Below are 20,212 nucleotides of genomic sequence, written 5' to 3'. Positions count from 1 at the left end.
ACTCCACTGTTATGGTTGTAACTTGCAAAAATGTATATGATCACTTATTCTAAGGAACTGTAACCACCTGGGCGAAAAAAAACTTACTAATCGTAATGCACTTTATTGCTAATTGATGCTTATTAAGACTTAAAGTGAACACTGTAATATTACATCCTTGGAGAACATAAAGTATTAGCAGTAGTAAGCCTCTGGAGCAGGACCAGTGTGCCTTGTATTTCAGAAGACAGTTGCCTGCGGTGTCCAAGTGTGGGTGAAGACCTCTTTCCTTCGGACTTCACCAAAGCAGCTTTTTAGGTACCTGCAGTACCGTACCAAGACTTGATATCATAAAGCATTGACATACTTTTGGTAGGCTATAGTGATTTTTGTCTTCACATTAAAAATTCTTTCAAAAAATGCAGTTTTGGGGGTTTTTTTGGATGCCTGCTGGGTTTGGTTATTTTTCAGTTACTTATGTTTGAAAAAATAATCTTTCATCTTGAATCACAGAATAATCTGATTTACCTAAGGGCATTTACAGCCTCAGAGCCAGAAAATAATAATGAAAAAGTTTGTCACTGTCATCTAGTTTAGTTTTAAAATGACTAATGACAATATGCTTATTTATCTTTATGCTCTAATGGTCCCCCTTCCTTGTAAGGTTATGTTAGTAGCCTCTAAGTCTCTTCTATTTTGATGTAGATTTGATGCTGTTCTTGTTTCTAACTATTTATTCTCAAGAGGTTATTTCTGTATAAGCCTTCAAGTATTCAAGCATCTCTGCAATTATTTTATAATGGATAATTTTGCACTCGTGTCCCAGCAGCATCATTAACCTGTATGTTGTTTATAGAGCCTTTTCGAGGCTGGTTGACAGCAGTTCTTCCTGGGTAATTCTAAATAAATTTATAGGTCTGTCTTGGTAGTGGGATTACTGCCAAGGTTTTCTTTAGGTATATTGCTCTGCTTGTGATAGTTTATCCTACCCTATCCATGGATAATGTAATTTCTTATTCATGTCCAGTCAATAAAAAATTGACTCTTTACTGCCATCAATCTTAAAGATTTCACAAGGAGAACATTCCAACAAACTGACTTTGAGGAAATTCAGGTTATGCAACAGTCCCACAGAGCTAATGATAATGATCCTGTCTGATTTCACCTATAAACTTTGGCCAAAAAGAGGTACAGGAACTTCATGAATATAGAGGAAAACCACCAAAATTTCCCCCACTGATAGAAGCATCTGTGTGTGTAGGGACTGTTCAGGGTGTCTTTGCCCAGTTTTAACATATGCAGGCTACACTTACATTTCTACGTTGCATTTTTTCACTTTTAGGAAGCAGTCAATGTGAAACTCCCAGAAAACTTAATGAACTTGACTCAAGAAGAAACATTAACTCTGTTAGCGAAGGGACAGCAAGGCCAGTGTTGGGAGCCTTAGTAAAAAGCGATGATGTAACGCAGGGCTGGCCTCTGAAAGCTTGTCCTATCAATTTGTGGTATGACAACACAATCCAAAAATAGTTCTTGAGGCTAAGAAAAGGCAGCACTTTGATTTGAGGGTTCTTTTATTTTTTTTCCCTTGGAAAATTCATACATGCTGGAAACAAAACAAGCACTAATTCCCTGCATCTCCAAGGAAATCACAAATACCTTTTTAGAAGAAATTTGCTAACTGGACTTGAGCTTTCATCTTTTCAGAGAGCAGGAGGTCCCAGTTAAAACTCCTACCATGTGGACTCTAATAATACGTTAGCCTTTAGGGCAGTGTTCAGGGTTTGAGCAAAGGTTATGTTACATGCAAAATAGTCAGGCTTCCCAATGGTTTTATTTTTTCAGTTTTTGTTAGTAGTTGGCATGTTTTGGTTTTGTACTTCGGTGCAAGTCATTTGAAAGTTGAAAGTAGAATATATTCTTGATTTAGTGTTGTACTTAGATGGATTATGGATTTTGTGTGATATATATGTCAGTTCTCAGTTTAGGTGATACTTGAGAGTGCTTCATAATCTTTATTGGTATTATATTAATGCATTTTTAATAGTTCAAATGAAAGGATGGTTGTGTTCTTTGAAGTAACTACTGCTATTTTTGAAGTTCAGGAAATGTTTATTGCTTCTTTATTTTTTATTGCCATCAGACTTTCTTGCAGAGTCTTGTGAAATTCTGTGCACTGTTTTCTCTGTACATTGAGAAGAGCAGGCAGTGGAGGTAGCTTACCTTTCATTTACTCTTGGAGACAAAAATGACTATACGATACCAACTCACGGCACTGAGCAGTCAGCATTCTGCAGCCCTATTTGAGCAGGAGCACGTCTGTAAATGAGGGGAAAGTTCCCTGTCTGTTTGATCCTTGCTGCTTCTGATAATATTGTCAACAAGTGTGCCTTTTCCCAATGTGGATATCTGTCTATACTGGGAACAAAATGGAATTTTTAGCCATAAATAACAAGCTGCTCGCATTATTAGTGTCCTGGACGGGACTCAAAGGGTTTACTCAGATGAAAGGCTGCCATTATTATCCAATTATTATCTGCATCCCCCTATTATCTTTTTTCATTAAACTGCACTACCTGTTTTTAACTCTTACTTGCTCCGACAGCAAAATTATAACATTCTGCTTGATTTAAAAGAATTCCCAGTATAATTCGGTTGTCCTGATTTCCTCCTCTTTTGTGTGGTGGTGGAGGGTCTGGTTGTAATATTAGATACCAAGCACTAACTGCCTTGAAAAGACTATCAACATTTATGTAGTGAGAAGAATAAATGGGGGAAAAAAACCACCCTATGTGTTTGAATAAAGTCTGGTAGGTTGTTACATGTGATGTTGCTTTGAAAACCTTTGCAAAGCGAAGCTTGCAGAAATGCTGGTTCTTTGCTGTAGTCACATTCCTGTTGCAGCGTGTTGTCGGGGTCTAATATGTGACATCAATCTAGATGTAATAGATACATAGATAAGCAGGCTATTTTAGGCTCTGAAGCTCCTCTAAGAATAGAGTGGCTCACCTTCCAACAGGAAAGGACAAATAAATTAAAATGGGATACCAGGGAGGGAAAAATAGGAAAAACAGAGAGGAAAAAGTATCTAAGGAGAACAAAACCGGGAAAAACCAGCGGGCTGGTGGGGTTCAAGGCTGGGGTGATACACGTGGAGGGACTGTTGCATATGGATTCTTTAAGCAGGCTGCAGCAGCAGTGGCAAGCAGGTGATGTGACATGCTGGAAGGCTGAAGTCTCACTGTCTGGTCTACCAAAATAGACTTGTGGAATTTTCCTCACCAGCAGTCCATAGGTTCAGTTCAGTGGGGAGGAAAAAAATAACCTTCTACGTTTTCTAATGTAATTTCTTAGTTTTGTCAGAACATCGACAGATGGTTTTCCATAGCGCCCCAAAGCTTATGTTCTTTGCATTTCCCCATGGTTATGTTAGTGGGGTCACTAAACCCTGGGTATGAATGTGACTTGTTCTGCTGGTGTCACATTTTAGACCAGGGATCAAATCACAGAAATTTGTATGGGAAGAACTCACTAGGTCAGCCAGTCAAGTTCACTTACCAGTGCGCCATAAATTACTATAGCAGTATATGAATTAAAATTAAGGTAGTTGAACATCAGTGGATATTGTATGCTGAGTGGTTTTCTGTATGGAAGCAACAGGTCCCAGTAAAACATGGTGCCAGACGTGTATTTGTTGGGTGTGAATCTAACAGTAGATTTAGAACCTAGAAGTGTTTAAATCATTTTATTCACCAAGAATGCTCTACTAGTGTAACCTTGAGAAAGCAGATTTAATTTCATGTATGTTAACCTACTTTCCCCAGTTGCTGCTCTATAGGTTTTCTGTCATAACCTTCTTGTAGTGTTTCTATTATTTATTTTTTTCAATTTAGCAGCTGACATAGCTATTCAGTGACTATGTAATATTTTATGTAGGGGAATATCCAAAGTGAAGTGGATTCTGGTGTTCCATTAATGTAGTGAGGAGGACATGGATCTCCTATGTGGAGCTGTGGCATTAGTACTGGACTTTTTGCTAGACGCTGCATTTTTTTTTAATTGTATATGCTTTGAATATTTGAATTTTAAGTGATAAAATGTCACTGTTAATCTAATTTAAAAAAAAAAATTTAATTTCTCCCACAAGTCTTTTGCTTCTTTGTCTTTTAAAATACAACAACTTTAACAAGCCTGTCTCTATTTATCCTGATATCATGTTGTCAGTGTTTGATTCTTGACTTGGCAATGTTTTTTATAATCCAGTATCACTACATAAATTTTCTGTAATGAAAATATTAACGTGAAAATATTGACATTTTTCTAAAATTACTTTTTTGTTTTTGTTTTGACAGTTTTTTTCTTGGAGGGCAGGATTGTGTCATGGACAACCACCTTCAGTCTAGAAGTCAGGGTAGCAGACTATGAAAGCCTTATTCCAGTACTATGTAGAACATTCTTAGGAAGGTAAAGATAAACATACTGGTTCGTGCGAATGATCTGGAGGTCTGAGAGAGGTGAATGACATGGCATCACTCCGATCAGGAACATTTGTGTTGATTTTTGGTGAGCTTTCTATAACTGAAACAATGTAATTTTACATCAAAGTTTATTGGTTTGAGTTGCAAAATTTCATGAGAATATAGTTGCATGTCATCCAGATGGGCGCACATCAGGAGTAAAAAAAAAAAAATAAGAATTTTTTTTCATGATGGACAAGGATGTGAGCAGATTTTCTTTCCTTCTCAGGTGTCCTGGGGTGTACTAGAAGGGGGGTGGTTAGTAGGTCTAGAGAGGTTCTCCTTCCCTTCTACTCTGCCCTGGTGAGACCACATCTGGAATATTGTGTCCAGTTCTGTGTCTCAGTTCAAGAGAGACAGGGAACTGCTGGAGAGAGTCCAGCATAGGGCAACGAAGATGCTGAAGGGAGTGGAGCATCTCCCTTATGAGGAAAGGCTGAGGGAGCTGGGGCTCTTGAGCTTGGAGAAGAGGAGACTGAGGGGTGACCTCATTAATGTTTACAAATATATAAAGGGCGAGTGTCATTAGGATGGAGCCAGGCTCTTCTCGGTGACAACCAGTGGTAGGACAAGGGGTAATGGGTTCAAACTGGAACACAAGAAGTTCCACTTAAATTTGAGAAGAAACTTCTTCTCAGTGAGGGTGACAGACACTGGAACAGGCTGCCCAGGGGGGTTGTGGAGTCTCCTTCTCTGGAGACATTCAAAACCCGCCTGGACACCTTCCTGTGTAACCTCATCTGGGTGTTCCTGCTCCGGCAGGGGGATTGGACCAGATGATTTTTTGAGGTCCCTTCCAATCCCTGACATTCTGTGATTCTGTGTGTGTCTATATGTTGTGTTCATTTCCAGTGAAGCCGTGCCTACCTGAACAACTGTTGTGCAACAGGTGTATGCTAGAAAATTATTTCAAATGGTTGCATGGTTTGTTGGGTTCTTGGGCTGAGCTGCAGCCCTGCCAGCAGGCTGGTGTGTCATTGCCCTGTGGTGGAGGGAAAATACTTTTGCAAGTGTTGCTGCAGAATGAAAGAAGTTTTCCTTTGTGTCTTCAGGGTATATTTCCCTTTAGTCTTGTTTTGTTTTTCTTTTCTTTTTCCTAATAGCTTGGGTTTTTGTTTTGAATGTTTTCCTTTCTATGGTGTTGTTCCTTTTCCCTTCCCTTCACCCTGTGAAGCTGGTGAAGGGTTAGGGGGGAAGCCGTATGAGGAGCAGCTAAAGTCATTTGGTCTGTTCAGCCTGGAGAAGAGGAAACTGAGGGGAGACCTCATCATGGTCTACAGCTTCCTCACAAGGGGAGGAGGAGGAGCAGGCACCGAACTCTTCTCTCTGATGACCAACGATAGAACCCGAGGGAATGGCAGAAAGATGTGCTAAGGGAGGTTTAGGTTGGACATTAGGAAAAGGTTCTTCACCCAAAGGGTGGTGGAGCACTGGAACAGACTCCCCAGGGAGATGTCACGGCCCCAAGCCTGACAGTGCTGAAGAAGAGACTGGAAAATGCCCTCAGACACATGGTGTGAACTGTGGGGTTGTCATGTGCAGGGACAGGAGTTGGACTCGATGATCCTTCTGAGTCCCTTCCAACTCAGGACGTTCTGTGATTCTTCACATCCTTCCTTTCCCTCTGCCCCAGTAAAAAGAAAGCAAAGAAAAGAGAAAAAAACCCCACACCTACCCAAATATGATTGTAGCACGTAGGGAGGCGTGTCAGAAAGAACGTGCTGTACGATAGACTCTCTCGTTTAATTAGATGTGTAGGCTGTTATTGCAGCTTAGGAAGTTTGTATGACTGCTTGTAAAACTGCAGAAGAGAAGGTGTCTATGTCTGTCTAATAAGAGACATGCAAAAGAAGAATTTAAAGATCTTGCTCTAATAAAAAGAAATGAAAATATACCCTGGAACTATCACTTGTCCTGTGTGACTTGGGTGTGCCATCCCACATGTCCCGACATGTCCCGATGCTGAAGGAGCAGAGCATGGCGTGCAGGTGAGGGTGGAGGCAACACTTGTGCCACCTCGTTTGCAATCACCAGCTCTTTCAAGGATAAAGCGCTGAAGATGGTTTCACAGTTAACTATCAAGCACACAAGCAAAATACAGGAAAGATGTTGTCAAAAGACAGATATTGGTAAGTAACCTCATTTGATGCTTTGGATATTGACACTTTGCTATCCAAAGTGTAAATAAAATGTATTAAATTGCAGACTTTATTTACCAATAAAGCACCTGAAGAGTTTCTCTCTATACGATTTTCTTCATTATATTGCTATGTCAGTATCTGCTTTGCTTAATTTTCATGTAATACAAAAACTGCTTAGCATTTCAAGTACGTAAATAAATCACTTGGTAAGCTGTAGTCTTTCTGAGGAAAAATACAATTATGAAAAGGCAGAAGCATAAACATCTTCTGGTTTTAATAAAATCAGCATCTCATTTCACCAGAAATAGTGAAGAAGTGGAAAAGAATCTGTTGAAATCACTTCTTATTTTATTATTCTCAGCTGAAAAAAAAATCAAAAAGGAATAACTAAGTGTTTGTTATCTTTAGTACTTCTGCTAAGTAGGAAGATAAGGTATATTAGGTTAAAATTTTGATGGCTCTTTCAAAACGAAATTCTTTTCCAATATCAGGAAGGAGCTCTAGGATATTTTGCTTGTAATTTTGTTTTATTTAATGAAATTACCTAAGATCGATTTGTTATTTGTCTGGTTTGATTTCCTGTTGCCTTTCCCCACCTTCTTCAGTTGTGAGCCCTGTGTTCAAATGAACTTCTTTTGCAGTGATTGCTTCTTTTTGTAAGTAGTTACATATTTTGGCTGGTCTCTATGTAAGTTTTTTAAATCCTGTCTTCTTCAGATCAGATCAGGGTTCAAAGTTGAAATGACATGTCAGTCTTGTACGTTACACACAAGGGTGGAAGGCTGTGATGTTGAGAAGGTCTGTTCCAGCTGTTGAACATTGCATAGTTCTATGAAAAAGTTTTATGATGCTAAAATGAAGTTTTTTCTACCAGGAAATGAGAATTCCTTTCACACAGCACTGCGGACGCCACCAGGGCAATACCACAACCGTAGAGGTTGACAGGAGATACGGTGCCTCATTTCCCCCTGTCCTCACCCTCACTTGCCACGTGAGGGTCTGGTAGCTCACCAAGCTCCTTCAAAGCAGGAATGAAGTTATGAATGAGGGGATAACTTCTCATATCTTCTTGAACGTATTTGTTCTCCCTGTGTTTTGTGATATATGGTGACATAGCCCTACACTGCAAAGTGGTATTTTTGATTCTTTCCTGACGCCTCAAAGACACAGATGCACCTATCCAGCTTAACTAACGTTTCCAGACTCTACTTCTGAGCACTTACAATTGTGCTTTCAGTTTAAATCCTCTTACCTTCTTAGAGCTTAAAAAAACCCCCAGAATTTACTAGTTATGTACTTGCTAATGCCTAATAATAGCAAAGTTGAAAGAACACTAGAAAACTGTACAAGAAAAGCCAAGATTTTGAATGTAAATCTATAATGCAGTTTTGCATGAGGAGGAGAGCTGCTTGTCTGGCATAGTGTACCATACTTGCATTTCAAATACCAAATAGAAGTTAAGACATGACACTCCTAATCTGTATTCTAATATCTCAATGTGCTTAAAAGCAAGACACAATTCAACTATGAAAGTATTCTTAAAAAAAAAATCACCCAAGTGAACATCCTGTCTGTAATGACTTTTGTTAACGAATCCTATAAATTTTATTTACATAATTCTTATTCTAATAAAATGACATTATGAATAAAAAATATTTTGACCATGAAGAAGATTTCAGAGACTTTTTAGTCCGGCTCAAGGGATTTGCTTGAGTAACTGTCGCCTTTGTACAATAATAGTGATTTTAATATGTAGGAAGTGAGATAAATATATGTTGTCAGATTGGTGCTATTTTGTTGCTGGAGAAAATTTACCATAGTATAAGGTTGCACTTCTGATGCAAGTTTCTTCCAACTCTACACAGTTGATGGTTGTTTTTATTGTACATTATATGAACCTTTATAATGTAGAGCAGTTGTGGATGTTTTTTCTGTTGATCCATTCTTCAATACTCTTAGTATTTTTAACCTCAGCAGTGGCCCATGATTGAAAGGATGATTGTATTCTGGCTTAAAAAAAACCCCAAACTTTTATACTTGCATCAGTCTTTAATCTCAAAGGGGAGAGGACAATTCCTTAGTCTATAATGAGGCAGGGCATTAGAAACATGTGCCTGCTTTTCTTCCATTATTTCGTATGTAATTTGAGTAATGTTACTGCTCATTCATTCTTTCCTGAAACTCTGTAGTTCTAACCAGTGTTTCTTCTTGTACCTAAGTCTCTTCAAGTCTTTAATTTATATTGTCCTTCTCTGCATCTTTTCTATTTGATGTATCCTTTTTCAGATGGGGGTGACCAAAACTGAACACAGAATTCAAAAGTGAACACACACTATTCAAGGTGAGGGAATGTCACTAGTTTTGTATAAGGCATAATAATTTTGGTATATCTTTGCCCTTTAAAAATAAATACTGATGTCCTGATTATTTTTGTTCCCAATTATAAGAGATTTTTCTCCAGTAATCTGTAAAGTTGTCTAGATGGGTTGGTTTAAAACCTATTAATTCTTGTGGGTAATGAATGAACAATGTACATTGATTTTCACTATGGTTTACTGTACATCATATATGTTCTACTGCTCATCATTGTGTTGATCTAATTGCATATTTGAAATTCCTTCTGAAGTCCATCACAAATGTGCTAGAGAGCCAACTGTTCTTTATATCCTTCATCACCCACAGATTTTGTCATGACATCGTTCATTCCCATCTCATCCTTCAGATTATTGAAGTGCACTTGCCTGTGGGTTTTTTTCTGGGTATTGCCACCTTGATTTGGGTCCCTCTAGCCTGGAGTCTTCCCGGTGTTCTTGCACGTCTCATGGAAAGCTTTGCAGCCTTTACATTCATGGTAAAGATTGGTAGTTGAAGAAAGGGGATTGTACTTGAAAACACTCATAGAATGCTCATTACCATCTCTCATTTACTTCTTCACTGCACCTGATCCTTCTCTTAGACCTGCTTTCTTTAGAAGAATGACACATCTCACAACCCATATCTGGTGATTCCTTTCATAAAGTATAGGCTTGCATTATGCTAGTGATAGTAATGGTAGTGGGGTAATGTTCTCAGCTTTGCATCTGTTTTAACTCCTACGAATTGGATTTGTTTACATGAGTTCCCTTGATCCATAGGATGACCTTGAAGAGGTCATTAATTAAAAAAGATAAACATCCTACCCTTCTGATGACTTTTTTGCATTAGTATTAGTTATAATGAAGACAGCGTGTTGTATTCAGAACAGATAATTATTAGGTATTGTCACAACCAACAGTGGTAAATAAGGGTAGTAATATTTGCCTTATATGAGGACAGTATAAATTCTGTGTTGTATGCTTAAAATAGAAATGTTATCTCTATTTAACTTCAACTATATTAATATATAGAAGCCAAAATTTATGGAGGGCCAGTATTAAAGTTCATATTCAGTATGTTTGAAATTGCAGAGTTAAAATGGCTTGATAACAGGCTTATATGCTTATTTGGAAAGAATTTTACTGCAAAACGTGTAATGAAGAGGTAAGACTGCCAAGGCTCTACCAGCATTCCCAGTGTCCAGCGTCTTTGGAGTAGGCAGGAGCATGTGGGGAGAGGGAGCAGCTCCATGTTCCTCACACGGCACTGTTGTCTTCAGCTTCTAGAGTGAAGTTGGTATGGGTGGTGGCTGAAGGGTTTGGTCTTGGAAAGAAATCGCATAGATGTGTTGAAAGGAGTGGGAGACATGAGGGGAGAAAGGCTATTTATATCGCCTTCGCTCATCTGGTGGTCAATAAAAAAAACAACAGTGGCATGTGGTAGACAATGGATACATTGACCCTTCCATACTGCCAGAAGAGAGAAATAAAAGTTTTTCAATCATTAATCTCCCTTAATTTCCTTGATATGTGAGGAGGTATGTGTAGTGTGTATATAAGACCCTCAGTGGGAACATATTTGGGGAATTATTTATGCATTCAGTAGCATTTTTCATAAAATTAGCAGTTCTGGGAAGCTGCTGGTTTCATTCTTTCATACTGTTCTTCAGTTTTTACTATGTACATTAACATTTTTAGCTTTTTCGTTTAACTTTTGTTCTAAATTTGATTTCTAACTGAAAACTTCTAGGTAATGATCTTTTGAAATGGCTCGACTTCTTACAGTTTTTGTCATGAGATTTTTTTTTATTTTGGCTATTTCTTGCTCTTTATTCCTTGTTTCCCAGGTGTAAAGGTTGGAAGAACTTTTCTGTTACTATGCTAATATTTTGATTTTTATTTAGTTTTTACCTTTTAAAAATTTTCCCTTCAGGAATTATTTCACTTTTTCTTTTTCAAATTTGTTTATTATTGTTGCTTTGTTCTAAACTGACTAACATGCTGAAGCTAAATTATTTTATGAAATGTTCTGGTCTTTAAGCAAGTTGACAGAACAAATTGTATGGTTTCTTTCCTCATGAGCTTACAAAAACATCTAGGGTAATATATATATTCATGGTCTGCGATGTAATAAATAGAAATGTGCCTATCAAAACAACCAGCTGAAGCAAATAAACATTTCATCTTATTAGATATTTCCAATTGAAAAATCTACTTCAAGAGTTGAGCTCTGCTATGTCAAGAGAAAGGAAGATTTCAGATATGTTAGGCTAGGAATTGTTGCTTAACAAAGTGAATCTTTGCAGTGTAGTAATATTGCATTTTAACTTCTAAATGAGGTTTTCTGTTAATGTTTGTAGTTAATATTTAATAACATTGATAAGAAATTAACATTGATAAGAAGGAAATAGATGCTCTATCTGTAAAATTGTGCTTTTAATCTAAGTACATTTAAGTAAGATTTGGTATCCTAGAGAATTCTGGTGTTCTCCTTGTTGATGTCTTGGCGTGGGGTAGCAGATGCTGTTTACTGAGTTGGGGACCACAGTAGCTTCTGGTGCATTGAACTCCGTGTTATCTGCAGTAAATGCCAAGCTGTGGGGTGTGTGTGTGTTGTTTTCAGAAAGGGAAGTACTAAGTTACACTCTTTTTTGAATAATCTGGTGCTAAAGCAACTCAGTTTAATGTCTCTGGTTGTAGTTAGGAAAGGGAATATCTTAGTTTTAAACTACATGTCAAAATATTTCTTGTATGAAAAAAGAGCTGTGGTCATCTGAAAAAAAAATAATTAAGAATGACTCCCTCCTGTTTAACCCTTTCCTCCCCAATAGATTTTAACGGCAAGTTTGAAAGAAGAGAGAGAGAAAAAGATGCTTTTGAGCATGACATTAACAAAATGTTTATCAAAAATGTTTGAGCTTGTTAAGACCAATCTAAACATAATCAACCCCCAGTACAAGTTCTCCTTTAACTTTACCTGCTGTGGGAGATGTGCTCCATTTTAAGGTCCGGCATGAGGCCATGGTAGGAGAAGTTGAACCTGAAAACCAGCAAACGTGGCATTTCTGTGGAGCAGCAGCTTTTCATCTTCCTCACTCCAAGCCAGCCTGAAAATGGTTTTTGTTCACAGTGCTGTAGTAAGGTGCGGGTAGCCCTGCTTGGGAGCACATTTATTTCCTTGTCTGTTCTAGATGGTAGATCTGGTGTTGGGAATCAAGGAGAACCGGTTTTGCCTCCCCTTAAATATGTCACTTTTCCTTAAACTTATTAGCGCTTCTGTTGGTGTTGCAGAACTACTTGGTGCCCATGAAAAACTAACAGATTACTATATTTGGAAATACAGTAAATATTATATATTTTTTATTTTGTCATCATATCTACCCTTATCCTCCTGTTATTTGCAGTCCCGTCCCTCAAAAGAGACAAGCGACAGACTGACCGACTGGAGCTATTTTTATACGGTGCACATATTAACTGTAGAGTAAATGTAAGAGGTTTTAAAGAGCTTATTTTAGCAGAAGCATTTGTTAAAGCCCCTATATCCATAGGCTGTGTGTATATTCATTAACTATTCAGGGCTGTAACATAATACAACAAAAGGAAGCGCGTTTCAACAGAGATCTGTAACAACCGTTCGCGGGCTGGCCCCCAGCCAGCGGCTGAAGGCAGACGTTTCTTACGGCTATTTCTAGCCTTGCAGCATCTAGATATATTAAATTTATTTCTCGGATAACGAAACCAGCTAATACTTACTGCAGTGTCATGATCCCGCATTACAAAAATACGTTAATGTTTGATCCCTAGAAGTTTATTGTAATCAAATCTTCGAAGGCAGTGGAAAACTGAGCTGCTCCAGTTTCACCGCCGGTGTGACAAGATTTATCCTTCACATAATTGCATCCAAAACGGTTTGTGATAAGGATGGGAAGAACCGAAGCACTGGCGTGAACGGCAAGTGCATAAATATGTAACAGAATATCCTGTCCTGTAGACTTTCTTATCTGTGGAAAGTCTGGAATTTTCCCTGTGGCAGAAGCGCGGGTGGTTTCACTGGTCAGGGATGTGGGTCCTTCCCCGGTGGTCATGGTGCATCTTTGGAGCTTCAGCTCTTGGTCTACTATATACCTACAAAATAGCTTCGCTGTCCCAGTGTAGCATGAAAATAGGAATTTGGTCCCAATCTAGTACATGTTGGTGAATTAAAGAATACTTTGATAAAAGGAAATGCTAGAGGAGAAGGTAAATGAGATATGTAGGAATTTTCTGTGGTCAGAATTTCTGTTTTGTATGTGGAATATCAGCATGATACACTTCAGCCCATGATGGTGTAAGATGTTTTTAAGCTTTTAAACAGATGAGACATCATAGTTTTCCCCATGAGCATGTTGCCTGCTCAGCTGAATGCTACTGTTCTACCCAACTGCAATGGGAATTACCCCAATAATTTTTACCCCTTCCCTACTGTTCCATGACATGTTAAGCTAACAACAAATTGTCTATTTTAAAAGTAAATAAATCACTTTATAGTGTAATGCTTTAAATAATACTTTATATCTCTAGGCATCTTTCTACATTAGCATGCAGATATGTTTTAATTATTTTTCATTTTGTTAATAGCTTGAATGAACTGGAAGGGAAGTTTTGAAAAGAGCAAATGCAATTAAAGTGGATATCTGTGAAATACTTGAGTTTTGTTCCACAGGAACCAAAATGTTAAAAGCCCCTTTAGCAGCTCTGTCAATACCAATTTTTATGTTTCTTTAGTACAGAAATAAGTTCAAATGCTGTTGGTTAAATAATTCATATTTGGTTTAGCTGAAAAATACAACCTGGTCTCTTTAGCAAGTACAATGATTTTATTTAAGTGATTTTAAAATTGATGACATTGAACTGATTTGAGTGCATTAAGGGATTTGCAGTTATGTAATTAAATTGATATTTTAAATAGCTTTAAGTGTACTGTCCAGTTGGGAAGCGTGCAAGTGGATTTTCAGATAAAACTTTGTTTGTTTTTAAGATAAATGACTGTATTGCTTTTAGAATATAGTTGCAGACATATGACATTGAGTGGACGAATCATTCGGGACATACTGGAGGAAAGGCAAAAGTGTTGAATCAGTGATGTTCTGTTTTTCAGGCATATCAATTATTTTCATGTACATAACCCACTGGTACTTGTAGAAAAAAAATCTCAGAGCTGCAAAAGTTTACCATGGATTATCTAGATGAAGAAAAATTCAATTTCTGATTGTGTGGTTTTACTGAAATAACTAGCCTGTATTTTCAAGTGACAGATTTTTTGTTTGTTTGTTTTTATCATGTTGATTGTTGAATTACCTTTTTTCCCTAAAGAAAAAAATTCAGTAACCATGTTTCATTTGCAGAGCACCAGAGATCATACTGGGATTGCCGTTTTGTGAAGCCATAGACATGTGGTCCTTAGGGTGTGTGATTGCAGAGCTGTTTCTTGGATGGCCGCTGTACCCAGGAGCACTGGAATATGACCAGGTAGTAGAATACATTTCACAAGCATATGCACATTTTCTGCAACTTAAGAATTTCAGGTCATTAAATAATGGATTTAAAATGTTGATAACAGCCCATATTAAGTAGTATTTCTTCAAATCCGTTCAGTGCTTTTGATTAAGTCTTACTGATTGTCCTAGAAACATACATCCTGTTTCTAAACCAAACCATATATTGTGTTCCTTTTCTGAATTAAAGTTCAATTTGTCTTTTTTTTTTTCCTTTCATTTTTCTATCTTGCAAAATAAATGTTAGCATTGAAGCTGCGTTTTCTGATGGAAGCCAAAGTTTGTGGCCACTCTCATTGCATTGTAATCTCTCTTTCACTTCCCATGAGCGGGGTTGACTCTGGAATGTCTGTTCGGATTAGTTGCCTTCTGAATACTCCCTGATGCTTTCTGGAAATCCAGCACAGCTCGAAGATTTGAGAGCCACTGATTCACAAGGAACAAGAATTGCTGTTGCAATAATACTGTATATATGGAATGGTAAATCTTGAAGCTGTTGAAGTTGTAACTTTGCTTTGTTGCAGTTTTCAGCATTGGCATTAGTGAGCTGATTAAAAACAGAAAAAAAGTTTCTAATGAAAGATGTAGCATGTTTTCTATTTAAGACACTTAGAGAAGTGTCTAATTTTCTAGCATAATGTGGAAAATTGGGAGGAAGATAATCAGCATTCTGACTGTCCCCGCATGGTTTTGGACTTTGAAAGTGAAGAAATCTCCTGAAAATCCCAGATGTGACAGTGCTGGCTCGTTACTAACTTGTACATCTTTAGTTCAACATTCAGATTAGGAGCAGTTCCTCCAGCATGTTGTGAGGTTATTCAAATCCTGATCTTCGTGTCATGGGCTTTTGGCTGCCTGTGCTTACACATCAGACCTATTTTTCTAAAAATCCTTTTGCTAAAACCACTGTCGGGATATATTGATTTTTGTGTTGATTGTGGTAACATTTGATATTACAGCTTCTTTCATTCACACAAAATTCAGTGGTTTGTGGCTAGAAGTAGGCTGTGAGTGGAACATGGCTTGAGGCCTTGATGCATTTTGAAGACCTTTGTGCAAGGTATTGCTTTTAAAATGGAGAACAAAAGAGGAAACAACTATGTCGTTCATTATGTTCTTTAAGAAAAAATCAACGTATTGTTTTTGGAATCTGTATAATGTCTCAAAAACTTCTAAGAACTTGGCAAATTTATTTAGCTCTTATTTTGAAAGAAACCGTGAGAGAAGATCTGGACTTTCAAAACAAAAGTGCCAAAATATGTAATTTCCAGAATTACTTTCACTTTTGCCCCTGTGCCGCTGCATTCTGAATGTGGAACGCGGCTTTGAACCACATCTTCAGTCACTTACGATGCAGTAGGGATTTGAATGGCAGAGAATGCTGCCCGTGCCCTGATTCTTTCCTCAAATTAACTCATGATTCATCATGGTGGCAGCAGCCCGGACTGTGAATGTGTGCTAGCGCGCTTACGTAGCTGTCAGCCTTTGACTTCTGTGCAGAGAGCAGTAACAGTGGAGAGCTCAATCTCATGATTATGGGGATGTTTTTTTCAGAATAATATAGAGTCTCATTTGAAAAGAAAAGACCTTTTTTCCCCCACTGCCGTCTTGTCGTGTACAAAGCCCAGGCGGACGAAGGCAGTTTAATACGCTGCGGAGGGCGCCGACCTTCACTGTGAACGTTGGTTCATCTTTTCTCAGGTTTAGACAGCTGGGTCCTTGTGACAGCGTATTCCTGTCACTTGTTTCTTGCCATTGTAGGCCCAGGGCCAACATGGCTCAACCTCTAAACACTGCCAGACAGTTCAAGTAAACAGCATTGTCGCCCATGACAGCCACCTTCCACGACACTGTACTTCATGCAGAGGGCTACAAGGAATTAGGGGCTAATCTTGATGTCCTTAAGATTTTCTGCTTGCTTTATGAGTGAGTGCTGAGTTTAAAAGGCATCTAGTTAAAGACAGATCATTCAGGTTTGCTGGAAGCGTCAGTTAATAACTCATCCATCAACTTGTCTGGTCTTCATGTCCGAGAAGTCGTGTTGGATGAGGAGCTGTAACCTTCTCAGCACCAGCAGGAATTACCTAATTTTAGTCAGGCTTGTCATTGAACTCAAGCAGGCCTGCAAAACTTGCTTCAGAGACATTTGATTCAAGGTTTTCATCAGCGTACGTGAGTACAGCAGTCGTAGGAGATGGCTTCCAAGGAAATTCCTTTCCTCCTGCTTTGTGGTGCGTGTCACTGAGTAAACGAACAGGCAGGGGCTTTGTGCTACATTTCCCCCTGTCCCCGTGGCATGTGGCAACCAACACGCTACCCTTGAAAGGAAGCCCTTTGTTATTATATTCATTTGTGATTATATCCAGTAACAGCTGTACTCAGTGGAAAACAGCCATGTCTTCTGAGCTGTAATACTCATTAAAAACAGGCACAGGTGCTTAACTGCTGAATTATTGAATAAATGCATTGTCTTCCCCCCAGTTTCTAAGTCTTTATAATATCCTTATAAAACAACTAAATGATCTAGAAAGAGTTCTGGTCAGAGTGGGATTCTCTTTATTCTCTGCTGTAGGGAATTCTGGAGGATACCAAATATCAAAAGTTGGTAGCATTGCATTTAGTTCCTCCCTGCTTTGGTCTGTCACTTATTTTTTTGGCAGAAGCCTCACATGTACCTTTCTAATACGTCTCGTTTGTTTCCATTCTCAGGTGCTCATAGCTCTTGAGTTCTCTGTCTTCCATTGAATTCGTCTTATCTCCCAGTTTCTGGTTCAGTGTATTTCACTGTTCTCTTCTGACTTTTTTTTTTTTTCCCTTTTTTTCCAATCTCTCTTATTCCCTGGCTGCTCCACCTTTTCCAGGGTTCTGGCCCACACCAGCACCTCCTCCATGGAGACATGTGGTGTGGGACCTTGCCCAGCACCTTCAGCCCTCGCACCCCTCTGACCTTCAGCCCTGGATGCTGGAACCTGTACTCCCTCCATCCTGAACTGCAACAAGCTCAGTTTTCAGTTATTGCCAATTATTCTTCCAATTCCTCTTTCTTGAAGGTGGTTTTTTAATTTTTAAAGAAGTATTACTTCTGGGGTAACTCCCCACTTGTACAGTGAGTTAACATTGCATGCATAGTAATTAAAAACACATTGCAATATGCTGTTTCAATAGATTTCTGTTGAAGCCCTGAGTCTTAACTATTTTAGGTAATAATTTGTATCACCAACTGTGACAAAGGTAATGAAAAATGCGTAGTAAATTGTCTTCTACAATAAATATGTGTTAATCATTTAAGTGGAAAACAGCATCTGACCATTTCAGCCATAAAACTAGTCCATTCCCATCATGTTCTACAGTAGGTTTTCTGAGATGAGGACAGTGTCTGTTGCTGGAGGACTAGAGGTTATACATGCACTTCTTTTTCAAGTGGAACATTTGCTTGAAATGCGGATTTGTCAGACGTGTAAAAGACTGAAACATTGGCAACAGCAAATAGGAAGGATTTTTATTGAGTTGTGTAATGAGAGTATGCCAAAAAAATCATCAAACTCTGGAAGCAAAGCACTGCTACTAATTTTCCTGTTTAGAATGAAAACATTACATTTAGGATTTGAATGGGTTGAGGAGGTAATGACAGCCACCCTCCCCAGCTCCTCATTTCTGTGGCCGAACTTTAAAAGCTTGCTTATATAGGTCACTTCAGAGGTATATTTATGTATGGCTTTCTCAGATAGATGAGAGAGCAGTATCAAGCGCTCCGTGTTAGGTTTCTCCCCTGTGTAAGATGTAGTTTTCAAACTACAGTGCTCTGAGGGTGGCTCATTTTGCCACTTTTTTAGATGAAATAACAAGTGTTTAACTGTATGGATCAGGTTTTGAAAATCAGAGGTAAATTATTCCCCGTGTTGGTGTTTGTTTTTTTTTCCTTCCTCAGATTCGGTACATTTCACAGACTCAAGGTTTGCCAGGAGAGCAGTTGTTAAACATGGGGACGAAAACTGCAAGATTTTTCTGTAAAGAAACGGATGCACCATATTCTAGTTGGAGACTAAAGGTAAACAGTATAATGCAGTAAAAAAAAGGCATGTTATTTTGTAAGCAGAGGAACCAGAGAGGCCAAGATTCACTATGATACTGTTAGCTCCCTTTTGCATCCCCTGTGATTTTTATCAGTTCCTGCTCTGTATCTCTTCCCTTTCACAGAATGGTTGGGTTGGAAAGCACCTCTGGAGATCATCTAGTCCAACCCACATTTGTTCACCTCCCCACCCCATTTCCCAAAACTAGCACTCCAAGCTCATGCCCACGTTGTCTCCTACTGGTTGTGTGGTGGCCAGTGAATGGGTGCCAGATGGAGAATTCAAATTAAGCCTCCTAAGTACTAAATGATTTTGTGGTTGTGGGGGTTTTTTTTGTTTGTTGTTTTTTTCCTTGCTCAGTCACTGCTTTTCACTTCACTTTAAATAATTTGTCTCCGAGGCACGAACCGCTCTGTCAAAATTTGTTCAAAACTGGCTTCAGGATCAGAAGTTCCTAGGAGAAAAAGGGGATTGAGAAACAGAACAACTGCATACAGCTCATTTACTTCAGATCTGCTAAAACGGTCTTTGTTGGCTGAAAGCTGCAATACAATGAAAGCAGACAAAATTTTTAAAATGTACTTTTACGGCCTGCACACCTTGCTTCTCTCTAGGGAACGTTATTGCACACTGGCCGTAAGCAGAGCTTTAACTTCCTATGCAAATAGATCTATATTATTTTTTTTTTCCCCAAATTGTATTGGTTCATGGTGCTTCACTGAATTTACAGCAGACTTGGGGAGTCAGGAGGCAGTTGCTGTTGACAGAAAACTTCTGCAGTGATAAACAGCTGAGGAGCTCAAAGCACAAATTGCATAACTCTCCACAGCAAGTCGGTAAATCCCCGGAGCGCTGGGCTGAGCGGCTGGGGCTGGTGCTGCCCGAACGCTGCCAGGTCGGCTTATATAAGGATTCTCCAATTACACCATCCTGATTATTCCAGTTTTCTGGGTTTTTTTTTCAGGTGTTTGATCATTAGGTGCAAGTTTACATCTGGCTTCTCCATATCAGAGAACCTAAACAACTTCTTGATGCAAACAGCCTGCCCTGTTTCCAGAGGCTGGCGCCTTGCAGAGGTTAATTGTCTTACAGAATCACAGAATTGACGGGGTTGGAAAAGACCTCAGAGATCATCGAGTCCAACCCTTGGTCCAACTCTAGTCCGTTTATTAGATCATGGCACTAAGTGCCATGTCCAATCTCAGTTTAAAAACCTCCAGGGACGGCGAGTCCACCACCTCCCTGGGCAGCCATTCCAATGCCTGACCACTCTCTCTGTAAAGAATTTCTTTCTAATATCCAGCCTAAATTTCCCCTGGCAGAGTTTAAGCCCATGCCCCCTTGTCCTATTGCTCACTGCCTGGGAGAAGAGACCAATCCCCACCTGGCTAGAACTGCCCTTCAGGTAGTTATAGAGAGTGATGAGCTCACCTCTAAGCCTCCTCTTCTCTAGACTAAACCACCCCAGCTCCCTCAGCCTCTCCCCATAGGTCTTATGTTCAAGTCCCTTCACCAGTCGTGTTGCTCATCTCTGGACCCCCTCCAGCACTTCAATGCTGTTTTGGGGGAAGAACACGAGTTTTGGTATGGACTATTGGCCATTACTTGCAATTT

At 39.0% G+C, this 20,212-nt stretch overlaps 1 protein-coding gene across 3 annotated transcripts in view; it reads left to right on the top strand.

The window, feature by feature from the left end:
• Positions 1-20,212, top strand: part of HIPK3 (homeodomain interacting protein kinase 3) — a 73,230-nt gene that overhangs the window by 36,218 nt on the left and 16,800 nt on the right. For all 3 annotated transcript variants that reach the window (XM_082057953.1, XM_082057952.1, XM_082057954.1), the window contains exons 3-4: positions 14,376-14,499; positions 18,454-18,573. In XM_082057953.1, the coding sequence (XP_081914079.1) occupies positions 14,376-14,499; positions 18,454-18,573 (244 nt within the window). The remainder of the gene's footprint in view (positions 1-14,375; positions 14,500-18,453; positions 18,574-20,212) is intronic.

The sequence above is a fragment of the Streptopelia decaocto genome (assembly GCF_964273445.1).
Source record: "Streptopelia decaocto genome assembly, chromosome: 7".
Classification (NCBI taxonomy): domain Eukaryota; kingdom Metazoa; phylum Chordata; class Aves; order Columbiformes; family Columbidae; genus Streptopelia; species Streptopelia decaocto.
Note: the sequence above shows the minus strand (reverse complement) of the source record. Positions and strands in the feature narration are given on the sequence as shown.